This window comes from Garra rufa, chromosome 10, assembly GCF_049309525.1.
Source record: "Garra rufa chromosome 10, GarRuf1.0, whole genome shotgun sequence".
NCBI lineage: Eukaryota > Metazoa > Chordata > Actinopteri > Cypriniformes > Cyprinidae > Garra > Garra rufa.
This window is the reverse complement of record NC_133370.1, coordinates 8101342-8126180: the sequence shown is the minus strand read 5'-3', so window position 1 is coordinate 8126180 and position 24839 is coordinate 8101342. Positions and strand designations below refer to the sequence as shown.

Below are 24839 nucleotides of genomic sequence, written 5' to 3'. Positions count from 1 at the left end.
GTGTCCCCAGAATGTGTCTGTGAAGTTTCAGCTCAAAACACCTACAGACCATTTATTATATCATTTTGAATATGCCTGTTTTGAGTGAAAGTGGTTGCATGTCTCTTTAAATGCAAATGAGCTGCTGCTCCCTGCCCACTTTTCCAGAATATGGTTGTGCCTTTATAGCTAGTGCCTGAGATACTCTTAAAAAAAAAGTCTGTTTGGTTTAAATTATCATAAATTATCATTATCATGTCTCTGCTAAAATCATGCATTTTACCAGTTTACACTTCTGATATATGGTTTTCTGAGCGCACACATCCAAAACAAACGCACAGAAAGCGGCTGTCACACAGCATGTATTAAACTTAAGTTCTCTTTTATGTTGTACTGCGCTTAAACTGTCAAATAATACACAAGTTTATGTTAAAATCACACAGAAGTTACAAAAACATGGGAAAGAAATAGCATTTTTGTATTAGATCTGTGAATTAAGTGACCGCAGCATTACTAAACCAGGCTTAAGTAGCATGGGTATATTTGTAGCAATATCAATCAATTTTTCCTTTTATGCCAAAAATCATTAGGATATTCAGTAAAGATCATGTTCCATGAAGTTATTTTGTAAATTTCTTCCGTAAATATATCAAAACTTAATTTTTGATTAATAATATGCATTGCTAAGAACTTCATTTGGACAACTTTGAAGGCAATTTTCTTAATATGTAGATTTTTTTTTTTTTTTTGCATCCTTAGATTCCAGATTTGTTGTAATAGTTATAAATAGTAAACCATAAAACAGTGGACAGCTCCTTTATTTAACGTTAAGATGATAAATCTCAGTTTCATAAAATTGACCCTTATGACTGGTTTTGTGGTCCAGGGTCACATCCAGTAATTGTTAAAGGGATAGTTCACCCCAAAAATGAAAAAATTGACCCCTAAAACTGATACTTTGAAGAATGTTGGAAACCAAACAGTTGATGGCAGCCATTAACAAAACAAGCAACAGCACAAAATGGGTTTTTACATTTATTGCTAATATCTTGACAGAAATTATCAATTTGCCATAAAAAAAGCAAATGTGATCAGATTAATTTGAACTCTCAGTACAGATTACTCAACATTTACATATGAAATACAGTAAACGTAAACTCAGAGGCAGATATCAAACCTCGTTCATACAGTACAGCTTCATAAATCTATAAAAAGTGTAACGAATACAGTCGACAGGTTTCAACCTTGAGTAGTTAACTCCCTTTAGAGTCTATTTACAGATTAGTAACGACTTTCCAAACCGAAGGAGAAAGCACATTTAAAAACCTGCAACACACCGCTGTGGAAAGCAACTGGTCTAGTCCACCGCATGTTACTAACCATAAATGTGCTAAAAACACCTGGGCAAGCATGAAAGGCTCTGAGCCCTTTATCAGAATCTCTTGAAAATATCAAAATAAAATTTATTTTCTTTATACAAACATGCCATTTAAAAAAAAAGAAAAGAAAAGGAAAAAAAGGGCTGCTTTGGCAAAAATCGCAAAATACAACTTTGAAATTTTAAATATGTACTTTAACACAAAGAATTAAGACTTTTGAAATTATTTTCAATACACTTCCAGCTGCTTGCATGGCAATAGGCACAAACGTTCGCCCTCTGGTTCTTTGACAATTCGCAAGAAAATATTTAACACACAAGCGAGATATTATAATGCTCAAAGTTGTCCTATGTTAACGAAACTCTTGGTTAGAGAGTATCTTGTGTCAAAGTTACATTTGCATTTCCTCTAACAGTGCTTTAGGCTTAGGATGAACATGACTTTGTCGGACTCCTATGTGAAGCTGCTCTCTAGTGGTCAGAGCGTGGAAATGAGAGGCAGTACTGCAGATCTGGATTTCAGTGCATTTCAAACACCTGGCTCACATTTTTCGGAGAACAACAGTTGTAGTGCATCGCGTTCAGAATGAGAACTGAGCAAACCAGCAGAGTATAATGTCACCAAAAGCATCATTATAAACCACTATCTATATCGAGAACGAGCATATCTTTAATAACAAAATTAACTTCCAAAATATTCTTCTTTTTCAGTCCTTGACGTTTTTTCCTCTTGTAGCGTGTATAAAAGCCTATAAAGGTTCACCCGTGTCAGAAAACAAAAAAATACTGCACTAAAGGACTCAAGTTTAACTTTCTCATTAACTTCGCCAGACGCTGCGAATGAGAACAATCAGCTCCTATAAAAAAATCCTTCTGACGACAATAAACTATTTTGAACCTAAAACAAAAATCCTCCAGCAATCCGTCCTATTTGAACTATAACATTAAGATAATTTAAATTTCTAAGAGAGCCCATTAAGTTTAAGCAATCAGTGTCCTTGGCTCTTTTTTTGCTCTCCGGACAAGCAGAACGGATCTCAAGGGTCTCTGGAATCGCTGGCTGGCCGGGCTTTGGTCCCCTGCTTGCGGTCAATCGTTTTTATCTAGTGCTTCTGAGGAGTTTGGGGCAACGTACTTCAGCCGGAAACCACCTGAAACATACAGAATTATGTATGTGAGTGCTATTAACATTATGGGGCTAAAAAATAAGGCTGGAAACAAGTACCTGGCACCAATGCTTCAAGCTACTCAAGTTCAAAGCTGTTTTAATGTATGTAACTTTGTCGCCCCCTTGAGCTTTTTTCTGCCACAGCAACACAAAAAACATGTAAGCATATGAAACAGAGCATATAAGACTGGTTCAGTTCGTCACAAAGGGTGGGCGCGGGGCATTTCCTCCAAAAAAAATTTAAATATCTTTCTACATTCTACTTAATACATTCAAATTTACCGCGTTTGCGACTGAGGTAAAAATTTGCGCGCGCACACAAACAAACGGTCTCCGATGAGCGGGAATATAATGTGAGTGAAAACGACTTGAATTTCGTTTTTTCCCTTTCCAAAATAATCGAATGACTTCACAAGACTTCGAATAAACCAAGATAATATACATAAACTACTGTTATGGTACTTTTATGTCATTTTTAAAGGTTCACCGACCGTTAAAATCACCGTCCTCTCATTCCTCAATCTTGTTTAACGGATGAAAAAGTAAATTTTAAAAGCGACATAAGGTGAGTAAATGTCGAGATATTTAGTTTTATAATATAGTCAAAATGTTTTATAGTTATATACTATAATTTTTTGACTACTCCTTTCATATTGCTCCTGCAAACCGATGTCTTTTTGGTAACGTTAAGGTTATATGGATCAAAGACGTTCAGATGTCCACATCAAAAGTAAAAGTAAAAAAGTGATTTAATGTCCATAAAAAGTACATTAAATGTAAGCAAAGTGTCTACTTTTAAGGTTTCAAATTCGTTTTTGGGGAATAAAATGTCAATGTGGTTGAAATAATGTTACACTGTTATTCAGTGTAACACAATATTTATGTAAGAATTCAAACATGTTTAAAATATATAAAATAATAATGGAGATATATATTACATTTTATTGTGTTTTAAAAAAAATAAACTAGGATAGAGGCAAATTTTTAAAGTGTATAATTACAACTAATTAGTATTTGTGGTGAAAGTAATTAGTCTTTTAATATGTCAAAAATTAATTGTTTGTTGTAAATATGCCTGACAAGATTGTTACACTGAATTACATTTTTACTGGGTGTATTCTGTAAATTAGGGAAAAATTATAATATGTATTGTTGTTTTTTTGCACGAAAAACAAAAACAATTTAAAGCAGTGTTACACATATTGTTTTTATGCTTAAACCCTTTTTTGTCTTTGACTCGTACACAAAGAAAATAATGTAGCCCTATTAAAAAAAGTTCCTTAAACTTAATTATTTTTTAAATTAAATTATTAATTTTTATTTATTAATACTGCTACTACTGTGTGCCTATAGACATTTACTGTACCTATAGTTTTTTTTTTTCTAATCAGTACATATACATTTTTTATTTAACATTTTTTAAATATACAATGAGATAAATGGGGATGTGCAAAGGTAAAATAAAAAGTAAAATGTAGAAAATTGTAATTATCTGAAATAATTCACATCTGGGTTTGCATACACTACCAGTCAAAAGTTTTTGCTCAGTAAGACTTCTATTGTTTTTCAAACAAGTCTCTTCTGCTCACAAAGTCCAAAGTACAGCAAAAGCAGTACAATTTTGTAATATTTTTACTATTTAAAGTAACTGTTTTCTATTTGAATATATTTTAAAATGTAATTTATTCCTGTGATCAAAACTAAATTTTCAGCAGCATTACTCCAGTCTTCAGTGTCACATGATCCTTCAGAAGTCATTCTAATATGCAGATTTCCTGTAAAGAAACTTTTATTATAATCAATATTTAAAACGGTTGATCGTTTTTTCATTTCTGTAACATTATACACTATACCATTCAAAAGCTTGGAGTCAGTATATTTTTTTAATAGAAATTAATACTTTTATTTAGTAACTCAAGTATGCTTTAAATTGATCAAAGGTTATGATAAATTTATCATTTATAAACTACTGTTTTCAACATAATAATAATAAAAAAAATTTAAGCAGCAAATCAGAATATTAGAATGATTTCTGAAGCATCATGTGACACCGACGATTAGAGTAATGATGCTAAAATTCATCTTTAAAATCAGGAATAAAGGTAATTTAAAAACATACTCAAATAGAAAAGAGTTATTCTAAATAGCAAAAAATATTTTTAAATTGTACAATTTTTGCTGTACTTTGGATCAAATAAATGCAGGCTTGGTGAGCAGAAGAGACCTCTTTACAAAAAAAATAAATAAATCTTACTGTTCAAAATCTTTTGACTGGTAGCATGCTTGTAGAGCATTCCTGGCATCTTCATACCTGTCAGCCCAGCATCGATGGACGGTTGCTTGCAGTCTTGAGCGTAATGTCCGCTCATTCCGCAGTTATAGCAGGACACATTGTTGGTCTTCTTCATGTTGGTTCCGCTAGACATCATGCCAACCGGCGGAAAGACAGGTGGATAAAAGCGACGGAAGGGAGGCATCTGAGGCAGACTGTATCCCGCTTGCGACGCCAGCATGTGAGCATCTGAGTGAGCGTGGAGGAACGCCGCTGGAGGGGCGGTGTGGGCATAGAAGGGCAGCGGCGTCCCATTATTCTGGTGACCCTGGGCAGGGAAGCTGTTGCATAGAGACGGAGGGAGATGGAAGAATGGGGGTGGCGGCGGCCCGAACATCTGACGGGCAGGTTGGGGCGGCAGGAAGTAGCTTGGTGTCTGGTGGGCGCCGTTGCCCCCACAGGTTCCACGGCAGCCGCAGGTATTGCAGCCGCCCTGCTGCTGCGTCCCGCTGGCCTGTGGCGTAACTGGCAGGCTGGAGCTGTTAATGTAGGACAAGGAATCACTTTGAGCGGTGCTGTGTGTGACCGCGGGGGCCGGCAGGGGCCCCGGCCCTGGGGTGTGCGTTGGTACAGTTGTCGGGCAAGGTCCTGGCACTTGGCTAATGCAGGAACTCGAGCTGGAAGGGGCATTGGCAGTAATGGAGGCCTTGGCGTTTGTTTTGACGGGATTGTTGGCCACGGTGGTGTTGGCGGGCTGCAAAGGACAATGGGCAGGCGAGAGGACGCTGAACGCTCCCAGCGGTGGCTGCTGCTGTGGGTGAGCGCTGGCCGATGACGCTCCGGGGTCTTGGGTCAGCGGGATGGTGATGGTTATCTTACCCTGCCCGGCGTCCCTCTGGGTGGTGGTGTTGTACTGCAGGGAGTAGGGGAGGCATGCGGTCAGCGCTAGCTCTACCACCGAAGGCGGCTGCGGAACATTCTGGGGCTCGGCGACTAATGGATTCACCATGGCGACCGCTTTCCCGCCAACGCCTTTGGCGAGGTGAGTCTTTTCAGCTGGTTCCTGGGCCGAGTTATCAGACTGACTCTCTGTATCTGAATAGACACACATTAAACGTCATGCAGATTTCATATGATAAATCATAAAGGTATTAAACTACTGTGACAATGGAGACTTTTCACATTTCAGTGGTTCTCAGAAGTGGAAGTCATCATACTTCTCAAAATATAATTTTTGCATTCTCATTTGCCCCAACAGCAAAAAAAAAAAAAAGAGAAGGAAACAAAAAAGTTGTTAAAAAAATACATTAATTAATAATTATATACACTACCAGTCAAAGGCTTTTCAAAGAAGTCTCTTCTACTCAACAAGCCTGCATTTATTTGATCCCAAGTACAGCAAAAACATAACATTTTTTGAAATATTTTTACTATTTAAATGAACTGTTTTCTATTTGAATATATTTTAAAATGTACTTTATTCCTGTGATCAAAGCTGAATTTTCAGCATCATTACTCCAGTCTTTAGTGTCACATGATTCTTCAGAAATCATTCTAATATGCTGATTTGCTGTTCAAGAAATATGTATTATTATTGTTATCATCATCACCATCAATATCTAAAACAGTTCAGTTTATTTTAAGTTTATCACTCTTTGATTAATAGATAAATCCAAAGATTTATCTGAAATAAAACAAAACGTTGCATCATACAATTCAAAAGCTCGGAGTCAGTATCACTTTTTTTGGTAAAGGAATTATAGAAATTAATACTTTTATTTAGCAAGGATGCTTTACATTGATCAAAAGTGATCATAAAGACACTTATAATGTTACAAAAGATTTCTATTTGAGATAAATGCTGTTCTTCTGAACTTTCTATTTATCAAAGAAAGCTGAAAAAATTATACTCTGTTGTTTTCAACCTAATAATAATAAATGTTTTTAAGCAGCAAATCAGAATATAAGAATCATTTCTGAAGGATCGTGTGACTGGAGTAATGATGCTAAAAATTCAGCTTCGAAATCACAGAAATAAATTACATTTTAAAATGTATTCAAATAGAAAACAGTTATTTTAAATATTTCACAATTTTAAAAAAAGTTTTTGCTCTACTTTCAAATAAATGCAGGGTTGGTGAGCAGAAGAAACTTCTTCTGTCCAATCTTACAGTCCAAAAACTTTTGACTGGTAGTGTGTGTGTGTGTGTGTGTGTGTGTGTGTGTGTATGTGTGTGTGTGTGTGTGTGTTTATATTTGTTTCCTTTTTTTTCACCAAAGTGAAAATAAGTTTCAGTTGAAGTACTAAAATAAATACTAGAATATTATATATAAATAATACTAAAATAAGAGTTACAGTTGAAATAGCATCAAATCTTTGCTGTTAGATCGCACAGAGAAGCCCTTTGAAGACTTTTTGCACTGAAATTTTAAAAGAAATTTGATTTAAATGCAACCTGATATAAATTGTTTTCTTGCCATTTAACAGCTATATTCTGCGTAGGCATGACTTAGTTTGTTTTGTAAAACACAAAAAGAGACATTTAGCAGAATGGCAAAGTCGTACGAGTTTGTAACAACATGAAGGTGAGTAAATTACATAATTTTGTCACATGCTGAATAACACACCTTGGTCCTCCAGGCTCTTCTGGTGAACAGGGCTGGACGGCACGGAGTTCGAGCTCTCTGATGATGTGTCCCCATACCGGTCCCTTCCTGTGTCTAAAAACCAAAGGACAGAAGAAAACACAGCTGTAGTTCATATGTAACATGCATGTATTTGCAGATGCACAGATATCAATAATTATTGTGTTGCTGATTTTTAGCCATTGGGACAAAGACCTTTGCAAGCTGCCTGGTTGATCATCAGTGCTGCAGAGGGTTTCTGGATCCCATTAGAAGTCTTGACACCGGTAACTCGTCTGCTTCTATCCCTGAAAGCATACAGCAGAAGTACAGCAGCCATGACTATAAGCCCTACCCAGTGCAAGCGAGTATGCATGCATTATTGCATTTCAAAATATTGTCTCAGTTCAGACACAAAGACCAGGTCAACATTTCAGTCCGCACCCGTATAGAGAGAAACTAAACACAGGGTGTTTGTGTACCTTTTTCCAACTGATCTTGCTTTGTTCTTCTGCGCAGCCGTGAAGACTCTTCTGTCATTGGTGCAGCTCTGGAAAGAGACAGAATGCAAATGTGTCTAACATGCCTCAAAACAATGACCAAATGTACTGTATATTCTTTAAATAGTATGCAGAATAGTTCACACAATGAAATAGTATGCTAGTGTTGTTAAATTAATTAGGTTGCATGTTTAATTCAATAAGTGGCATCCTGTCTTTCAATTTTTTTAATCCAATTCTGTATAAAATCCTCTAACAGTGAAACAAGATTTAAAAAATTTGATGGGAAAGGACATTCTAGTTCATTCATTACTAACTTGGTAAGGTTCAAACACACTAAACTGTGGCATACAGTATTTAAATATGTCTTTATGAACAGTATGCATTTAAAAATTGCACATCATGTGCACAGTATTCATACTACAGAAGCACTATCAGTCATATGCCATTCCAAGAATACCAAAGAGCGAGAAACAATTTCACGGCCTCACCTGTTCCAACTCAGTTTCTTTCTTCCAAACTCTCTCTCCATTGTGCTCACAGTTTCCTCTCCTCTGGCATTCAGAGCGCTGATTACTACAGGGAGAAGAAGACAGATTATGTGACAGCAGAAGGCTGTAAACATGGTTTACTCTACTGATCCCTACAGGACAGGCCTAAAATTAATCACATACAACAGCCTCAAGTATTTGGACACTTAAGCCACACTTAATATGTGATCCTGGAGCACAAAATCAGTCATAAGTAGCATGGGTATATTTGTAGCAATAGCCAAAAATACATTGTATGGATCAAAATGATCATCAAGGATATTAAAGTAAAGATCATGTTCAATGAAGATATTTTGTAAATTTTCTTACCATAATATATCAAAGCTTCTTTTTTTATTAGTAATATGCATTGCTAAGAAATTAATTTGGACAACTTTAAAGGCGATTTTCTCAATATTTCGATTTTTTCTTTTGCACCATCAGATTCCAGATTTTTAAATACAGCAGTCAACATTTGAAGTGGATCAAAATTAATCAAATTTGTCCTAAAACCAAAAAGAATACCTGTTCTTGTCTTAGGACAACTCTGATCCACTTGACAAACGTTGACTAATATAATTGCATTTATTTGATCAAAAATACAGTAAAAACAGTAATATTATGAAAAGTTAATTGAAATAACTGTTTTCTATTTGAATGTATATTAAAATCCAGTTTTCAGTCACATGATCCTTCAGAAATCATTCTAATATGCTAATTCGCTGCACAAGAAACTTTTTTCTTGTTTCTTATAAATTTTTCCTTTTTGTGGAAACAGTGATGCATTTTTTAGGATTCTTTGATGAATGGAGAGTCGAAAAGAACAGCATTTATTTTAAATAGAAGCATTTTGTAACAAAAGATGTCTTTACTGTCACTTTTGTTGGTGCTTCCTTGGAGTAAAAATATTAATTTGTTCCGTAAATGTCTACCTCAGTCCCGCAGCTCTGACGCTGTAAGCCTCTCCATCTGTAAAAGAGAAAAGTCAGTACAGCATTAGCACTTGTATATGTGTTGGCATGTGTTTCTAGGGCAGATCTGACAGGTCTGTATCTCTCTTACCCTCCTCAAGGCTGGAAGTCTCTGAGCAGTCCTCAGAGAAACCGCGTTCAGGCTGATGGATTCTGGCTACGGGTGCACTGGTACCTGCAGAGATGAGCAGACGGGCAAGTATTACACAGAGAAACCATGCTTAGTCTATTAATATGCTGATATTTGGTCATTTTAAGCTTAGTCTGATAACTGATAATGTTTTCTGATTGGCCAGCCAGAAGGATTCTCACAGTGGCTGCATGGCAGTACAGACGCATCAGACAGGAAGAACCTGGAAACGTCACATCTCTGAAGGACATCCTGTGATAAAGATAGGAACTTCTCCCTGTAAAGAAAAGTTAAAGGTATTGAAACAGTCATTGGTGTTTTATTTTCACAATCTGTGGCCAGATCTACGCTGCGCTACAGGAAGTAGAATCCCCTCTGGTCCTGACATCAGTGTTACTGACCTAAATTCTGCCATGTGTTGTGGGACTTGAAAAGGACACTTTGTTTTATGTGACAAGAAACGAAAAAAAAAAAAAGAGAGAATTGAACACAGATTCCCTTTGACAATTTAGTGACGGACTTGATCCAAATCTTTCAATCTCTGAAGAATTAAAAAAAACATCTGTCTAACGCTATATAAAATTGGAACATCTCTAGTCAGGAAATAGGTCTGAATAGGTTGTAGAAGTTATGCATGTTGTTTTTGGTTTAGCACTGAGATTTCAGATTTAGGAATTGCACTGAAATTTATGCTTTCAGCACAACTGCATTCATCCCATGACATAGTTGCAAGAAAAGACTATAACGTGATTATAATGACAGCGAATAGTGCATCAAATTGAACAAAAACCCAAGCAAGCCAAATGTAGCATTGCATTCAGGGATAGAGAGAACCTAAGTGACTAAGTAACACAATGATGCAAGATTACTATTACAAGTAATGTTCCTCAACCCTACTTAAGAGTGAGATGAGACTCACCTGAGGTTTCTCTCCAGTTCTCTGGATTCACATTGATCTCCACGACTGAGTAACCTGACGATGCCCCTCTCAAAGCCATCAGGACTCTGCTCCTTAGGAAGCTAGACAGACAGAGGGATTGTTTTACCTCACTTTCCACTTTGCAGTTTAAATTCAGTACAGCTATAGCTGGTGATAAAAATGCCAAAAAGGCTGTTTATAATGGCTGTTTTGAAAAAAAAAAAAAAATTACAATGACAGGATTGGTACAGATACTGCTTTTAGATCAATATCTGATCTTTTGAATTCTAAAAAAAAAAAAAATTGACAAAAACATACTAATAACAAAACAGCAAAATAAAGCAAAGCACATGCAAAGTATGCAATGATGTCGACTTTAAGAACAAAAACAGAAATAGAAATAAAGCACATTTAACATTAAACTCAGAAGTCCCGATCCGAATCAAAAAATTCACAAACCCGTTCTGAAGTTCTGATCTGATCAAATGATTTGGGATTTACGATCTGAAGTCCCGATCTGAATTATGATTCACAAACCATCATTGCAGATCAAGACTCATTTGCAAATCATTTAATACGCGTAATGATTTGTGAGCCCGCTCCAAAATTCTGATCAAACCATCATTTCAGATCAGGACTCAGAGCACAGATTGCGAATCATTTAATACATGTAATGCTTCGCAAACCCACTCCTAAGTTCCAATCAAAATAAAATGATTTGCGATCCGTGTTTAGAAGTCCCGATATGAATCAAAAAGTTTGTGAATACGCTCTGAAGTTCCGATCTAAATCAAATGATTCACAATTCAAAATTACATTTCAAAAAGTCAAATTTAAGCCCTTTAAGCACCTTGTATAAACCCTGCAATGAATACTGAAAATATAAAAAATAAAAGCAGATTTAATGTAATCAATATTGTATATAAATGATACAGTAAAGCACACAGAGTGCAGTATGCAGAAGGCTTGTGTTCTATTACGAACACTGCCAGAGAGAGGAAAATAGAAATAGAAACAGATGGATAATGTCCCTCGCTGGTTGGGCCAGGTGGCAAATTGCCCAACTGATGGGCATCCTGGCATGTGCCACAGTCTCACGTGACTAAACAAACACAAATACCACACCGAAGACCAACTTCTCTCTGCTCACCTTTAATAGAAAATCTTCCAACTCACGATGACTTTTGGTGACTGCAGTGGATGAGGAGTCTGACCATTTCACCTGCAAAAGAAGAGAAACTCAATGAGAACAGATCAGTATTGCTCTCATCGGTCTGAGCATAACAGATCTTTTACTTGGATTCCCCAGAGCTCATCATATTTCACTCAGACATGAATAATTGTGCTTGTCCTTTTGCCACAGATGCCTTAACATGGATTTCTTCACATCTCCTCAGTCAAATATTCCAATAGTCTGGGTTCCAGAAATGACATTACAGCAAGAGAAGAACATTTGAGCTCTCAGACTATTAGCTCATTTTCAAAGATTACGACGTGTTAGGTAAATAAAATATTCCAATGGAATCTCCCATTGAAATCTAGGCATACCTGAAATATTTAAACCAGGCCTAATAAAGACAAATGACGTCAGCATGGGGCGTACGCCCAGAATCAGTTTTTCGCCAAACTGGGTCATTGCACTTTTTTTTTTTTACACTTAAGCATTTCAACCACTGGAGTCTCTTGGTTTAAATTAATTCACCACAACTTTAGCTCATGCAAATATTTTGTAGAAAAGAAAGTCAACTGTAAAGAATGCATGCATAACTATCATATTTTTAAACCAGTACAGACTGAAGTCTATTGTTTTACTTTAATTCAATAAGGACAGTCAGTGACATTTATGCATTTAGAAAAGACCTTTGTAATGTTTACAAATTATTTCTTTTTTAAAATAAATTCCTTTAAACCTTGTTCATTGAAGAATCCTGATTAAAAAAATTTAACCATAGTTCCAACAAAGCGGCACAACTGTGTTCAACATTGATAATAATCAGAAATGCTTCTTGACTAAATATATTGAAAAAGAAACTGTTATAAATTATAATAATATAATATTTCACAATATTACTGCCTTTACTGTCTTTTTAACCACATAAATGCAGCCTTGGTGAGCAAAAATTACTTCATTTATTACTATTACTAACTAGTGCTATTCTTGATTATTCAGTGATCGATTCATTGCTGTTAATCTTAAACTTAAACGAGTATGCGTATCAACTGTCAAATAATACATTTAAGCAGAAGTGCATTTGATAATCATGCACAGTTTATGAAAATGTCAGAAGCTAGTGTGTACTCTAGTGATGTCACTCTGATAAAATGTTCACATCGGTATATAAACATGCAACAAAACGGGTATTACCCGTAACTTTGCTTTCTCTTTTGCTTTCGATTTAGCATCTTGGTGTCACATTTTACAAGAAAAGAATGATCGGTTTCGTTTACTTTATATCTTTCACTAGAAAAGTGAAATGAAAGACTAAAATGAATGCTTGAAACTGATTTATTAAAGCAAACTAACCAAAGAGTACAGTGACAAACTAGCTTAGATAATATTTAACAAAAATACACAAAGCTTAGCATACTGTGTAAATAAAATCTGTAAAAATAAATAAACCCCCACAATGCAGCATAAGGTCAGATAACATCAGACTACACTCTTAAAAAAAAAAAGGTGCTTTAAAAGGCTCTTCACTGCTATGCCATAGAAGAACCATTCAGTCAAAGGTTCTTTAAAGAACCATCTCTTTCTTACCCTTTTATAATCTAACAAAGAACCTTTTGTAAAACAGAAAGGTTCTTCAGATGTTTAAGGTTCTTTATAGAACCATTTAGGCAAAAAAGGTTCTTCTATGCCATCGTGAAGCACCTTTATTTTTAAGAGTGTACCTGGCTTGAATGTTTTTTGCCAAGAAACTGTCAGCAGCTCTGCAATGCTCTCTGTATGGAGCAGAGCAGATGCTTTAAACTAAACAGTTTTTATTTTGTGGTGAGTGGAGCAAATGACAGGCTTTTATTTAATAGAAATTAAACATAAAACTGGAATAAAGTCTACAAAGGGAAAGAGTGGCCAAAATAAATGGGAGATTTGGTGTAATCGTTGTGCTGAAGAATTATGAAGGGAGGTAGGGCCCTATGAAATCAATTTTATAGGGCTCAAATTCCATTTTATTTTTTTCTAATTCCGTTTTTTTTCCATTTACCGTTTGAATATAGACGCTGTTTTATTGGTTAAATTTAGTATTAATCAAAAAACACATGTATAATTAATTGAAATGATAGAACTTACAATTTAACAGCAATTTATAGTTGCGTTATAGTTAAGTTAGATAAGATTACATTTCTAAGGCCCTAAAATTAAACTTTTTTACCTCTCAAATTCAGTTTTATTTTTAACAAATTCTGTTTTCCATTAGTTTTCTGGATTCCATTTGAATGTTTTCATTAAAATGTAATAATCAAAATCAACTCTCAGTGTGAAAGGATGGATCTCAAAATCATACAGTTATTATTGGAAAGGTTTAAAATACACAAAAATGCTAAAAAAAAAAAAAATGCTAAAAAAAAAAAAAAAAAAACTAATAATTTGTGGGACCTGAACGATTTCAGGTCACACAAGGGACTCATGAACAACTAATCACTAAACAAAAAAACAAAACAAAAAACTGTGGATCATTCAGGTAACAGTATTAAGAATCAAGTGTATGTAAACATTTGAACAGTGTATTAGTACTATTATTTTCTCTTGTGGACATGCATTTTGTATGATCCCTCTTATTTTGGTAAAATAATTAACATTTTGCAGATGCTGCAAGGTGTTTGTAAATTTTTGACCTCAAATGTATAAAAAAAACATTTTGTTCACTTCAAACACTGTGGTAGTTTCTTAAAGCTATTTTCTTGTGGATTTACAGAAGAGCAAAACTGTTTTTCCTATAGTCTGTTTTCACTAGAATTACACAATATAGGTCCAAATAAATTACAGCCGTTGAGAAAGTTCTGGCAGATATCTACTCTGAAAGACCTAATAAGATGATGCCTGTAATCGCTGCTATCAATCTGTCTCAGACAACAAAAAAAGTGTTGAAGTGTTTATCTGTAACCTCAAACTGGCTCTTTCAACACCAGGGTAGCCCATCGCGCTGAGTAAATATTTTAGCCTTAACAAGGGCTGGCACGCTGTTTCGTCTGCTCCTCCAGTGAATACTGATGTCTTAATCGTAGGGTTTGGCGAGACTCAGGTGGTCAGGGTTCAGTGGTAAGCCTGGGAAAGGGTGGAGAGTCCGTCTTCCAGTGACGCATGGGGATTTCTGATTGGGATGCAACGCACATAAAGATGGAATAGAAGACTTTAAGATGGACAGAGAAAAGCTAGTGGCTCAAATTTGACCGAGAACACAATGCTTTCCTCTTCCTTGTTTTGATGAGGATGGATTGGACTCGATTGAATAACACCACGTACTAACCAGGTACAATGGTGCACAAATCACAGCGTCTAATGATTTTATGCTCACACTGAGAACATTTCATGTTTAATCATGTGAAGCAGCATTCATTTATGCCGTTTATGCTGATAACTATAGTGACAGTGATTGTTGTTTCAAACACTTAAATCTCAGAACTGCTTTCTATCTTAATATATCCTGGGGAGAGCAGAGCGAGACTCATCATGTCCTCATGGGTGTCCTCAATACGTGTCCTTCCCAGCCTCCAAACAACCTTTAGGTTACGAAAACTGAGTAACAGCACAACAGACAAGCTGTTATAGAAATACTGTTTATGTGCCAGGATAAATCTAAAAAAGTTTTGACACTGAACTTTTAGACTGTATAAAAATGGTTGTATATTGCTGAACCAACAGCCAAGTAAAATTTTCTTTACTTGTCAAAGCCAATTTTCACTCGCACCCGGTTCGTAACTTTAAGGCAGACGGTTGAGCGTGACCTTTTGCAAGACCTGATTAATAGTGAAATTGTCAAAGCCATTTTAAAAGTGGAAGTAGTTTTAACTGAACATGCATCCTAAAAATACAATGCTCAAAAAAAAACGAAATGAGACATGACGTAACGGCTAAAGATGCCAGACTCAATAAGTACAGCTGTAGCAGAGATTCTAGCGATCAGTTTAAAGACGTCTTAAAGGATTAGTTTTACTTCCAGAACAAACATTTACAGATAATTTACTGACCGCTTTGCAATCCAAGATGTTCATGTCTTTCTTTCTTCAGTCATAATGAAATTATGTTTCTTGAGGAAAACATCTCAAGAATTATCTCCATATAGTGCACTTCAACGGTGCCCTCAAGGTTGAACTTCCAAAATGCAGTTTAAATGCAGCTTTAAATGCTGCTAAACATTCCCAGTCGTGATCGGTCATTTTCTAAACAAATTGACAATTTATATACTTTTTAACCTCAAAAACTCCCATCTCGTTTTCTTCTTCAACTTCAAAAGCGTCCTACATCTTTGTTATACCTTTTTTTGTAAGGGCTTTTGATCTTTATTGCATGTTCACTTTGTAAACAATGGGTTGGTACTTCTGCAGCGATGTACTGCAGTGTTGTTTTTGACAACCATCTTAGATTTAGTCTTAGTCTTTTGGACTAAAATGGTTATTAGTTTTAGTCAAATTTTAGTCACTTCTATATGTGATAGTTTTAGTCCAATTTTAGTCGACGAAAAGTCAAAAAGGTTTTAGTCCAGTTTTAGTCAAAAAAAGGGGAAAAAGTAGTCTTTCAACAAATTAATGTAGGTCAGTAAGTATTTTGCTGTTGGGTAGTGTCACTTATAAGTTCTGAAAATAGCAGATCTATAGTCTCAGTGTGAGCTCAGAATGTGAGCTTCTGGATCGACTATTTTTTACCAATATTACAATAATGAAGGAATGTCTTAAAACATAAAAGACAAACAAGGATGGAATGCTAAAACGGCTTGCCATACTAGTATGGCAAAGAGCATTTAATGCTAAAACGGCTTGCCATAGCGGCAGGTACTTTTTTCGGTTTTAATTGGCATGCACAATAAGCAGAAATGTCATGCATTTTAAACGTCTGACGAACCACCCACTAACATTTTCGTCTATTCTCGTCTCGTCAACGAAAACTTACACACGCCATTTTTATCTCGTCATCGTCTCGTTTTCGTCATGGAAAAAAGTGGCATCAACGAAATGATTTTGTCATCGTCATCGTTGACGAAAACAACACTGATGTACTGTAGGACAATTTTGAAGTTGGGGAAGAAAATGAGATGGGAATTGTTCGAAATACCCTTACTGTCTTGAACCAGAAAGAACAGAGGTCACGCAGACATAGACATAGACAAGACAAGCATTTGAGGTTAGAAAGTACATAAATAGTGAGTTTGTTTAGAAAATGACCGATCATTTTGCTAGATAGGCCGCTTTTTCCTCGGCTGGGATCATTTAGAGCCCTTTGAAGCTCCATTTAAACTGAATTATAGAAGTTCAAACTTGGGGGCACCATTGAAGTCCATTATATGGAAAGAAATCCTGAAATGTTTTCCTCAAGAAACATAATTTCTTATCAACTGAAGAAAGAAAGACATGAACATCCTGGATGACAAGGGGGTGAGTACATTATCTGTAAATTTTTGTTCAGAAAGTGAACTACTCCTTTAAGAGGAGTTTACAGTGTCTAACAGCTTTAATGAAAAAAATCTTAAACTAGTTGATCAACATGATAAGAACACATAAGTTATGGATTTTAGATGGTTTAAGACCCTCAATCTTCCCACAATAAACACTTGAACAAAAAGTCCTAGACAAGTATTTTCTGTTTAAGATGTTGGATTTCATTACTCAGAGCATCTGCGTTTCCAGCATCCTAAAACTGTTCAATCATAATGTGTGAAATCACATTTTTCTTGATATTTTTTTATAATAAAAGGAAGTTCAATGTGCAATCAGAAAAGCAAACAGTGATTCTTTTTTGACTTATTTTTTATGATGTTCCTAGTCATATTATGCAGTCTTTTATTAATATTTGTAATCTTTAAATCAAAATATAATAACTTGCTCCATCTCTGAAATGACTTTCCGTTTACAAACCCTCTTATTTATTATTTTTCTCTTATTAAATACAGTTTCACTCGGAAATGCGTCACAATATTGAATTACAATGGGTTGTGAATGCATTTGTGTTGACCAAATGGAACATTTATTTAAACTGTGAATGCCAATATGACTCATTTGTCACTTATCGAAGACGTCAGACAATTGCAGAACAGAACAAACAATACATGCTACTTGCACAACAGTGAGATAATTGTCTTGCTTTCGTCAAGTTCATATTTAGCTTAATATGCTACAATTCATTTTAAATTATATTTATCATGCCTTGGCCTAGCTCTTGTAATAAAACTGTATTGCAGGATTCCAGGGTAATTTTCACCCCTGAAAATTAGAAAATACATTAGGCAAAGGAAAAGAAAAGCACTTCTCTCGGTCAGGCCTCTCTCTCTCTTTCTCTCTCCCCGACTGTTTTGGCTCTGGTCCATACTCTCACTGTGAGCTGAGCCAAAGCCTCTTTGGTGAGGCTGTCAACTCTGTATCAACAACCGGATGTTTACAGCTCAGGCTTTGCATGTTTCCTCACTTGTCCCGGAGAGACAGAAATCTCATGTACACAGCCGAGAGCATAGCTCAGCCTTCAGGACGCGTCTGGAACCACAGAGGCTGAGTGCACGTTCGTTTTAAGGCCTTTTAAACACCATGAATAATGTAAAGCGTGCATGCAAATCTGAAACAACAGCTTCTAATAAGACATTAACTGTGATTAACTGTGAATTGATTCACACCGTGCCTACTCTACATTAACGACCAGCCACATGAGCATGAATAAAACAAATTGTTTTAAAGTCAAAACTTACTTTAGTGCGTACTTCCGAGTGGAACACAACATTCAATGAGGACAATAAAATGTAGTGTAGGACTTGATTTTATCCATCGGGAATTGACTGAATCGTGGGTGTTAACATACCAGAATGGAGCCAGACGGGTTTCTTTGGAATAACATGCACGATAACACCAAGAACAACTAAGTAAATGGAGTCCATTTTGATTTCATGTTAAATTTGTGTATGGGACATTATACAGATTTGGTGCAAACTGCCATCCCACAACCAAAAAACACAGTATTTAAGTATTTTAGACGTTTACTAAGATCCTTCGATTATCTATTGAAACCCACAATAATATTTAAAATATTAGTAAGCTTAATATATTTAAATGCCCCATCATTTTGAGGTAAATGTGTTCAAAAAGTCTGTGTGTAACTTTAAGGAAAGTTTTAAGAACATGTACAATGTAGATGTAAGCCGAATCTTAATAGGTCAACATAACCCTTTTATTATTGTATTTCGGTAGTGAAAATTTGGAGAAAGGACAAATATTCAAAACTTCGGAAAAATACAATATGAAAATTAACTGCACAATTACTTAAAATATATATGTGTGTGTGTGTGTGTGTGTGTGTGTGTGTGTGTGTAAAATATATTGAATATATCTTAATACTACTGTGACCAGCACTGATTTTGAAATGGCTGTTTATAATACCTCAACATTTCTTATCTTACTTTCTTAGGAGACTCTTTCTTACCAGCATGACATATAACTGGGAACATATCATTCTAAATCATTTCCCACAATCCTGGAGCTCTAAGCTTCTTTCAGATGAAATGTCAGTGTTGAAATGCTGCCGTCTCTGAGGGGTTTTTGAACTTACCTCAAAACTGTACTGCCTGCCGTCTCCTCCCATAGAAACCTCCTTCAGAATGATCTTCTCAATGTGTACCACTGCAACATCAAAGGACATCATCGTTACAGTGCTGAAACTCTCGCTTTTTTTCTGTGTTGAAAGGGTTTTTTTAATATACGGAGGTGGGATACCTTCTCTCTGCGACGTGCCGCTGAGGTGTGGATTGGCGTTGCTGCAAAGAGTCCAGTCTACGTCATTTTCCCGGTGTGGACAGAGGAACCCCGGCCTGGAAAACTGGCTCTGCGACAATGAAAGAAAAATAAGTTAGTAAGAAGGTGAGTAAACATCAATTTTCAACACATCAGACACTCTGAGGAAAATGGAAAAACCTGAGGTTACAGTGGGTTTTCTTCTGTGAACAGAACAACTGCCAGTTACAGCATATTTGATGTTTTCAATAGATATTTGATAGATTTTGTGTCTTCACACTTAGGCCATGTCCACACTAATACGTTTTCGTTTGAAAACGCATCTTTTTCTCTCTGTTTTGGCCTTCCGTCCACACTGAGACGGCGTTTTTGACAAGGAAAACGGAGCTTTTTGAATAAATGGATAAATTTGAAAACGCCGTTTTCGCCTTGTAGTGTGGACTGAAAATGGAGGCTTTTGAAAACGATGACGCATATTTAGTCATGTGACGCATATTGTACCAATAGATATCTATGTTTACAGCAGTAATTGTGCCTGTGGTATTCACAGTCACACTGCTGCTAAAGAGATTTACCTTGTACACTCTTCAGATTACAGTCCTAAAATGATGGCAAAAAAAATTTCTCACAGCTGCTGTCCTGCAAAACATGACGACAGCTGCTTGTCAGATAAAATATGAGTGAGCGCGACATAGACGCGTCAGTGAATGAGATATTTCCGTAAATGATCCCGGCAGAAGAATTGCGTGAAAACTTATTACCTCTGTATAATTTTGAAGGCTTTACGCATGCGCAGTAAGGCGAATCTTACGTTTCAACGTTTCAGTGTGGATGAGAATCTTTTGGAAAACGCTTGGAAACGCTAGTGTGGACGGAGAGCGTTTTAAAACGAAAACTCCGTTTTCAAATGTATCCGGATCAGGGGCGTAGCAGCCAATTTAAAAGGGGGGACAGTATGGTCATGTGACCCAAAGGTGGTGTTCATACAGTATAAAATTCTGTTCACAAGAGCAACAAGATTTGAAGCTCATGGCAGACGCCCAAGAGATTCGCGTTGTGATTGGCTAAATGTTAGTTCACTCAAATCTAAGTAACAAATCAGAGACCAGGGGCGGAAATATTGGTGCTAGGTCAAAAAAAGTGCCTAGTTGCTACGCCCCTGATCCGGATTAATGTAGACGTAGCCTTATTGTTATTGTAGTTTAGTCTCCTCAAATTGCTTTACCATGCCATAGCAGGTTAGAAGATGATATGCATGTATATTAATAGCAAGCTAACAATATATATTGGTTTTTACCACTCAAGCATACAGCAGAATGGCCAAAACAATGCAATTGCAAGACATTTCGTTGGCGGTTTTAAAAAACAAAAACCAATCTGAGAGGAAACAACTAATCTAGAAACCTGAAATTCACCTAGCGGACGCTTTCCAAATGTGAGGCATAAATCAGAGCACTGCATTTGAGGTGTGACACTTATAATCAAACCAAATCAAAGCTACTCACATTTAGTCATTCAAACTATGTCAATTAATTCAATTGAACCATCTGATCCCCCGTTTCGTCTTGTTGACAACTACTCATCACCATCATTTAAACCATTAACATCACTCTCAAATTGACATCAGCAACAAACAACAGACATTCATAAACAGACAGAGAATGTCGTTTTGGAGACCTGATTCGGTCTAATGAGTGCGGACGTCCCATGCGACGAAAAATCCCACACATGGCCTCATTTACAAAATGCAAAGCCCACAATCAAATCATTCACATAAAGATCAAAAGAGATCAGGGAGGATAGCGCATAACATAACCCACAAGCCTACAAGACACCAATGAATGTAGCAAAGCAAATGTGTCATCATGTGGTTGTGCTAGATTAAAGAGTTTGAATATCTGACATGGTATATTCCCATTAAGAGGTTTGCTGACACATATAACATACAATAGATAACCAGGCATGCAATTATATAAACTGAGTCAGTGGCATTTTTATAAGATCTATGTTTCTGACATAATTTAATGGTGGTGAATATATTTGAGTACAGTATTTGCAGGATTTTCCCTGTCAGGGTCTGGCTTAAAAGGGACGCTTTAAATGACTGAACGTATTGACATCTGCCAATCATCATGAGCATATGAATCCTGCAAATGTCTGATACACCACTGGCTGTCCCTAGTTAAAAGTAAATAAATTGTTCAAATAAATCTAAAATGAATCCTGTTGGGTTTTATGGAACTAATCCTAAAGGGAATTTCCAATTTAACTAATCCAAACTGGATTTTGTATAAACTTTATCAAAGTTACCAACAAGACAAGAACATCCATCTGTAGGACATAAAATGGAATGAAGAAAATCTTACAGAAACCTCTGTAGTGCCATGTGATTCCTTTTACTCTCTAACAGTATGACATTATTTCAGTATGTGACATTTAGAGATATTATAAACATGAGTGACTCTTTAAAAACAACTAAATAAGATTTAAAATATATTGTTTGTATTTCAGCTTATCCAGGATTTGTCCAACAGAAATCCTGTCGGACTGATTCAGAAGTATGTTAGAAATTCCAACAGGGATCCAGCACACATTCCTTTTGGACTAGAGGCTATTCATGTTCATTTACCAGTTCATGTCAGTTTAAGTGGTGGTACCATGAAACACATGTGATTGTATCACATGGTAACACCATGGTATTTTGATATGTTCAAATACTGTGGTACTTCAGAATCCCAGCATGGTTTCTGCTCTTACTGAATGCTTACCATGGTGTTTATATGATATTCCAAGAATTTCAAAGAATACCATTGTATTAGTATAGTAAACATTGAAATAAAAAGATAATCCCACTGTGCTGTTGGTCAATTCTATTAGTGACTTTAGCTAATGCATGAAAAGTACCATATATTGAGCATGTATCATAGTAGACCCATAATATTCACTATTGTAAATACCAATTTTCAATATCTTGATATCTCTCAAAAGACAATGGTTATATTATCTGATACCATCACTGTACCATGATACTGCCACAGACTTTTCTATAAATGTGGTATTCTCAAAAAATAACATGGTATTGCCATCTTCATAGTACATTTCCAAAAAAACATGGCAATACCATGATGTTTTGGTCATTTTTATTAGTGACTTTAGCTAATACATGAAAAGCTACCATAGTACTAACATGTTTTTGGAAATGTACCATATTAGAACCATAATATTCCTTGAGGTGCCATGTAAATACCATGGTTTTACCATCTCGGCCACATCATCGAACCACGGTCCTGTGCCAGGACTTTTCTGTAAATATGGTATTCCCAAGAATACCATGATATTGCCCCATTCATATGGCAATATTAATATGTTATTTAGAAAAACATTGCATTTTTATGCTACTCTACATATTTCAAAGAATGCCATGTACTATAATAGTACATTTACGAAAAACCATGGCAATAACATTATGTTTTTGGTAATTTTTAATAGTGACTTTAACCAATAAATGAAAAGTTACCACAGTACTAACATGTTTTGGACATGTACCATAGTAGAATCATAACATTCTCTGGAGTGCCATGTAAATACCATGGTTTTACCATGGTCCTCTGCCAGGACTTTTCCATAAAGATAGTATTCCCAAGAATACCATGGTATTGCCATAATCACAAGGCAATATTAATATGACATTCAAAAAATAATATTTTTTTTTAATGCTACTCGTTACACCTGAAAAACCATGGTAATACCATGGTCCTTTTGGTCATTTACAATACATAAAAGGTACCATTGCAAATTTCCCAAAAAACATGGCAGTTTATATTTCCTGGAGCACCATGCAAATACCAAGATTTACCATCTGATACCATAATTGTACCATGGTAGTGTCACAGGACTTTTCTGTAAGGGTGGTACTCCCAAAAATACAATAGTATTGCCATATTAATATGGCAAAAACATGAAATTACTATGGTATTTTTTGCCATTTTTGTTAGTGTAATATCAGTGATTTTAAAGTAAATATAACACACCCATCTTTGGAGTCTGTCCAACTGCGCTCGCAGCTCTTCCCGCTGATAGAAACTGAACGCCGGATGTAACGATCCCATCGTAAAGAGCAGCCGCAGTTGATCCACAGTCTCCGGCTCCGGTAGAGCCCCGCACATCCCGGCGTCCATTCGACTCAACGTCCTGAAGAGAATCCCAGCACACTCCCTGCTCTTGGATCCGAGCAAAGACAAATAAACGAGCAGTTTGGACAGCACGACAGGGTCGCTTACGTCCACCAGCCCCTCCAGATCAGCGGGGCAGTTGGCCCGGATCTCATAGTCCCGCAGGACGGTGAAATCTCTCCGGGCCAGATCCTCCAGACAGGCGCCGAGGAAGCGTAGCTCCAGTGGCTGACACATATGCAGCAGCCCGCAAAGCAGCTCCACGCGTCCGGACGGGTTCAGCTGTAAGCCGAACCACTCGAACACCGCCTCCTTATCGAGCTGAGCCGCTCCGGTGCCGCTCTCCCGATCGGATCCGTTAACGGAATTCAAGTCGCATCGGTGATTTTCGCCTCCCGCCGCTCGCAGCTTCATCTTCATCATTATCAGCTCTCAAACACGAACATCAGAGATGGAAGTCCATGGATGCTACTTTCCGGCCAATATCTCGGCATCAAAACGCGATGAAATTCCCGATTTGGGGCGGAATTTCGTTAAAAATTAGCTGTCTGTAGTCTGACGGTGTGGCTGTGGTCAGTTTGCCAGATTACTCGCCTGCCGTGCCTCCAGAATATCCTGTCAATCATCTGTGACTCCACCCACTCATCAAATGGGTCGCAGGGTCCTAAACTCACCATCTCGAAATAGAAATATCATTTTATTGACTGACTAAATATAACAAATATAAAAATAATTGAGTACATTAATTATGAATTTAATAAAATACGATGAAATAATAGCATAACTAATTCAATATATGTAGAGGGTTTAACTGTGCTATAGTTTTACACTCGAGTGACACTGTGCTTTTAATAAAGCGACTGTTCTAGAATTTTTTTTGGACTGTCCTAGAAATACGATACAAGACACTAGTGTTCATTTAATTACATTTATTTATGAAAACAATAATCACAATAACATAATTCCTCCGCCAATTAATATAGTTCCATAGTTCCATACACTGATCTATTATAGATCAGTGGTTCCATAATAAGAGACGCCCATTAATACATAATTCAATTGACCTCGACTTACATCACGTTCATGTGTTTTGTTTTGAATAACTAGACTCAGCAAACCTGTTTACACGTAAAATGCTCAATGATTACAGATAACTTTCTAAGAAGCTGGTAAACAAGGACTATAATACCGAAAGAGTGCTTGAGGTATGACTATGTATGAGTCAAGCTTGTTTTACTAATAATAAAAACCCTGACGCAACATATTA

At 36.3% G+C, this 24839-nt stretch overlaps 1 protein-coding gene across 1 annotated transcript; it reads right to left on the bottom strand.

Annotated features, from left to right (window-relative positions):
- Nucleotides 1–1001: 1001 nt before the first annotated feature.
- Nucleotides 1002–24314, bottom strand: LOC141343723 (zinc finger CCHC domain-containing protein 2-like). The gene is made up of 14 exons (XM_073848357.1): nt 23432–24314; nt 19383–19491; nt 19219–19289; nt 11623–11694; nt 10473–10573; nt 9736–9830; nt 9515–9598; nt 9385–9421; nt 8414–8498; nt 7905–7972; nt 7639–7730; nt 7426–7518; nt 4837–5892; nt 1002–2508 (listed from the first exon to the last, which is right to left on the bottom strand). Exons 1-14 carry the CDS (start codon nt 23993–23995, stop codon nt 2447–2449), a joined length of 2589 nt encoding a protein of 862 aa, XP_073704458.1. The 5' UTR covers nt 23996–24314; the 3' UTR covers nt 1002–2446.
- Between the last annotated feature and the right edge of the window lie 525 nt (nt 24315–24839).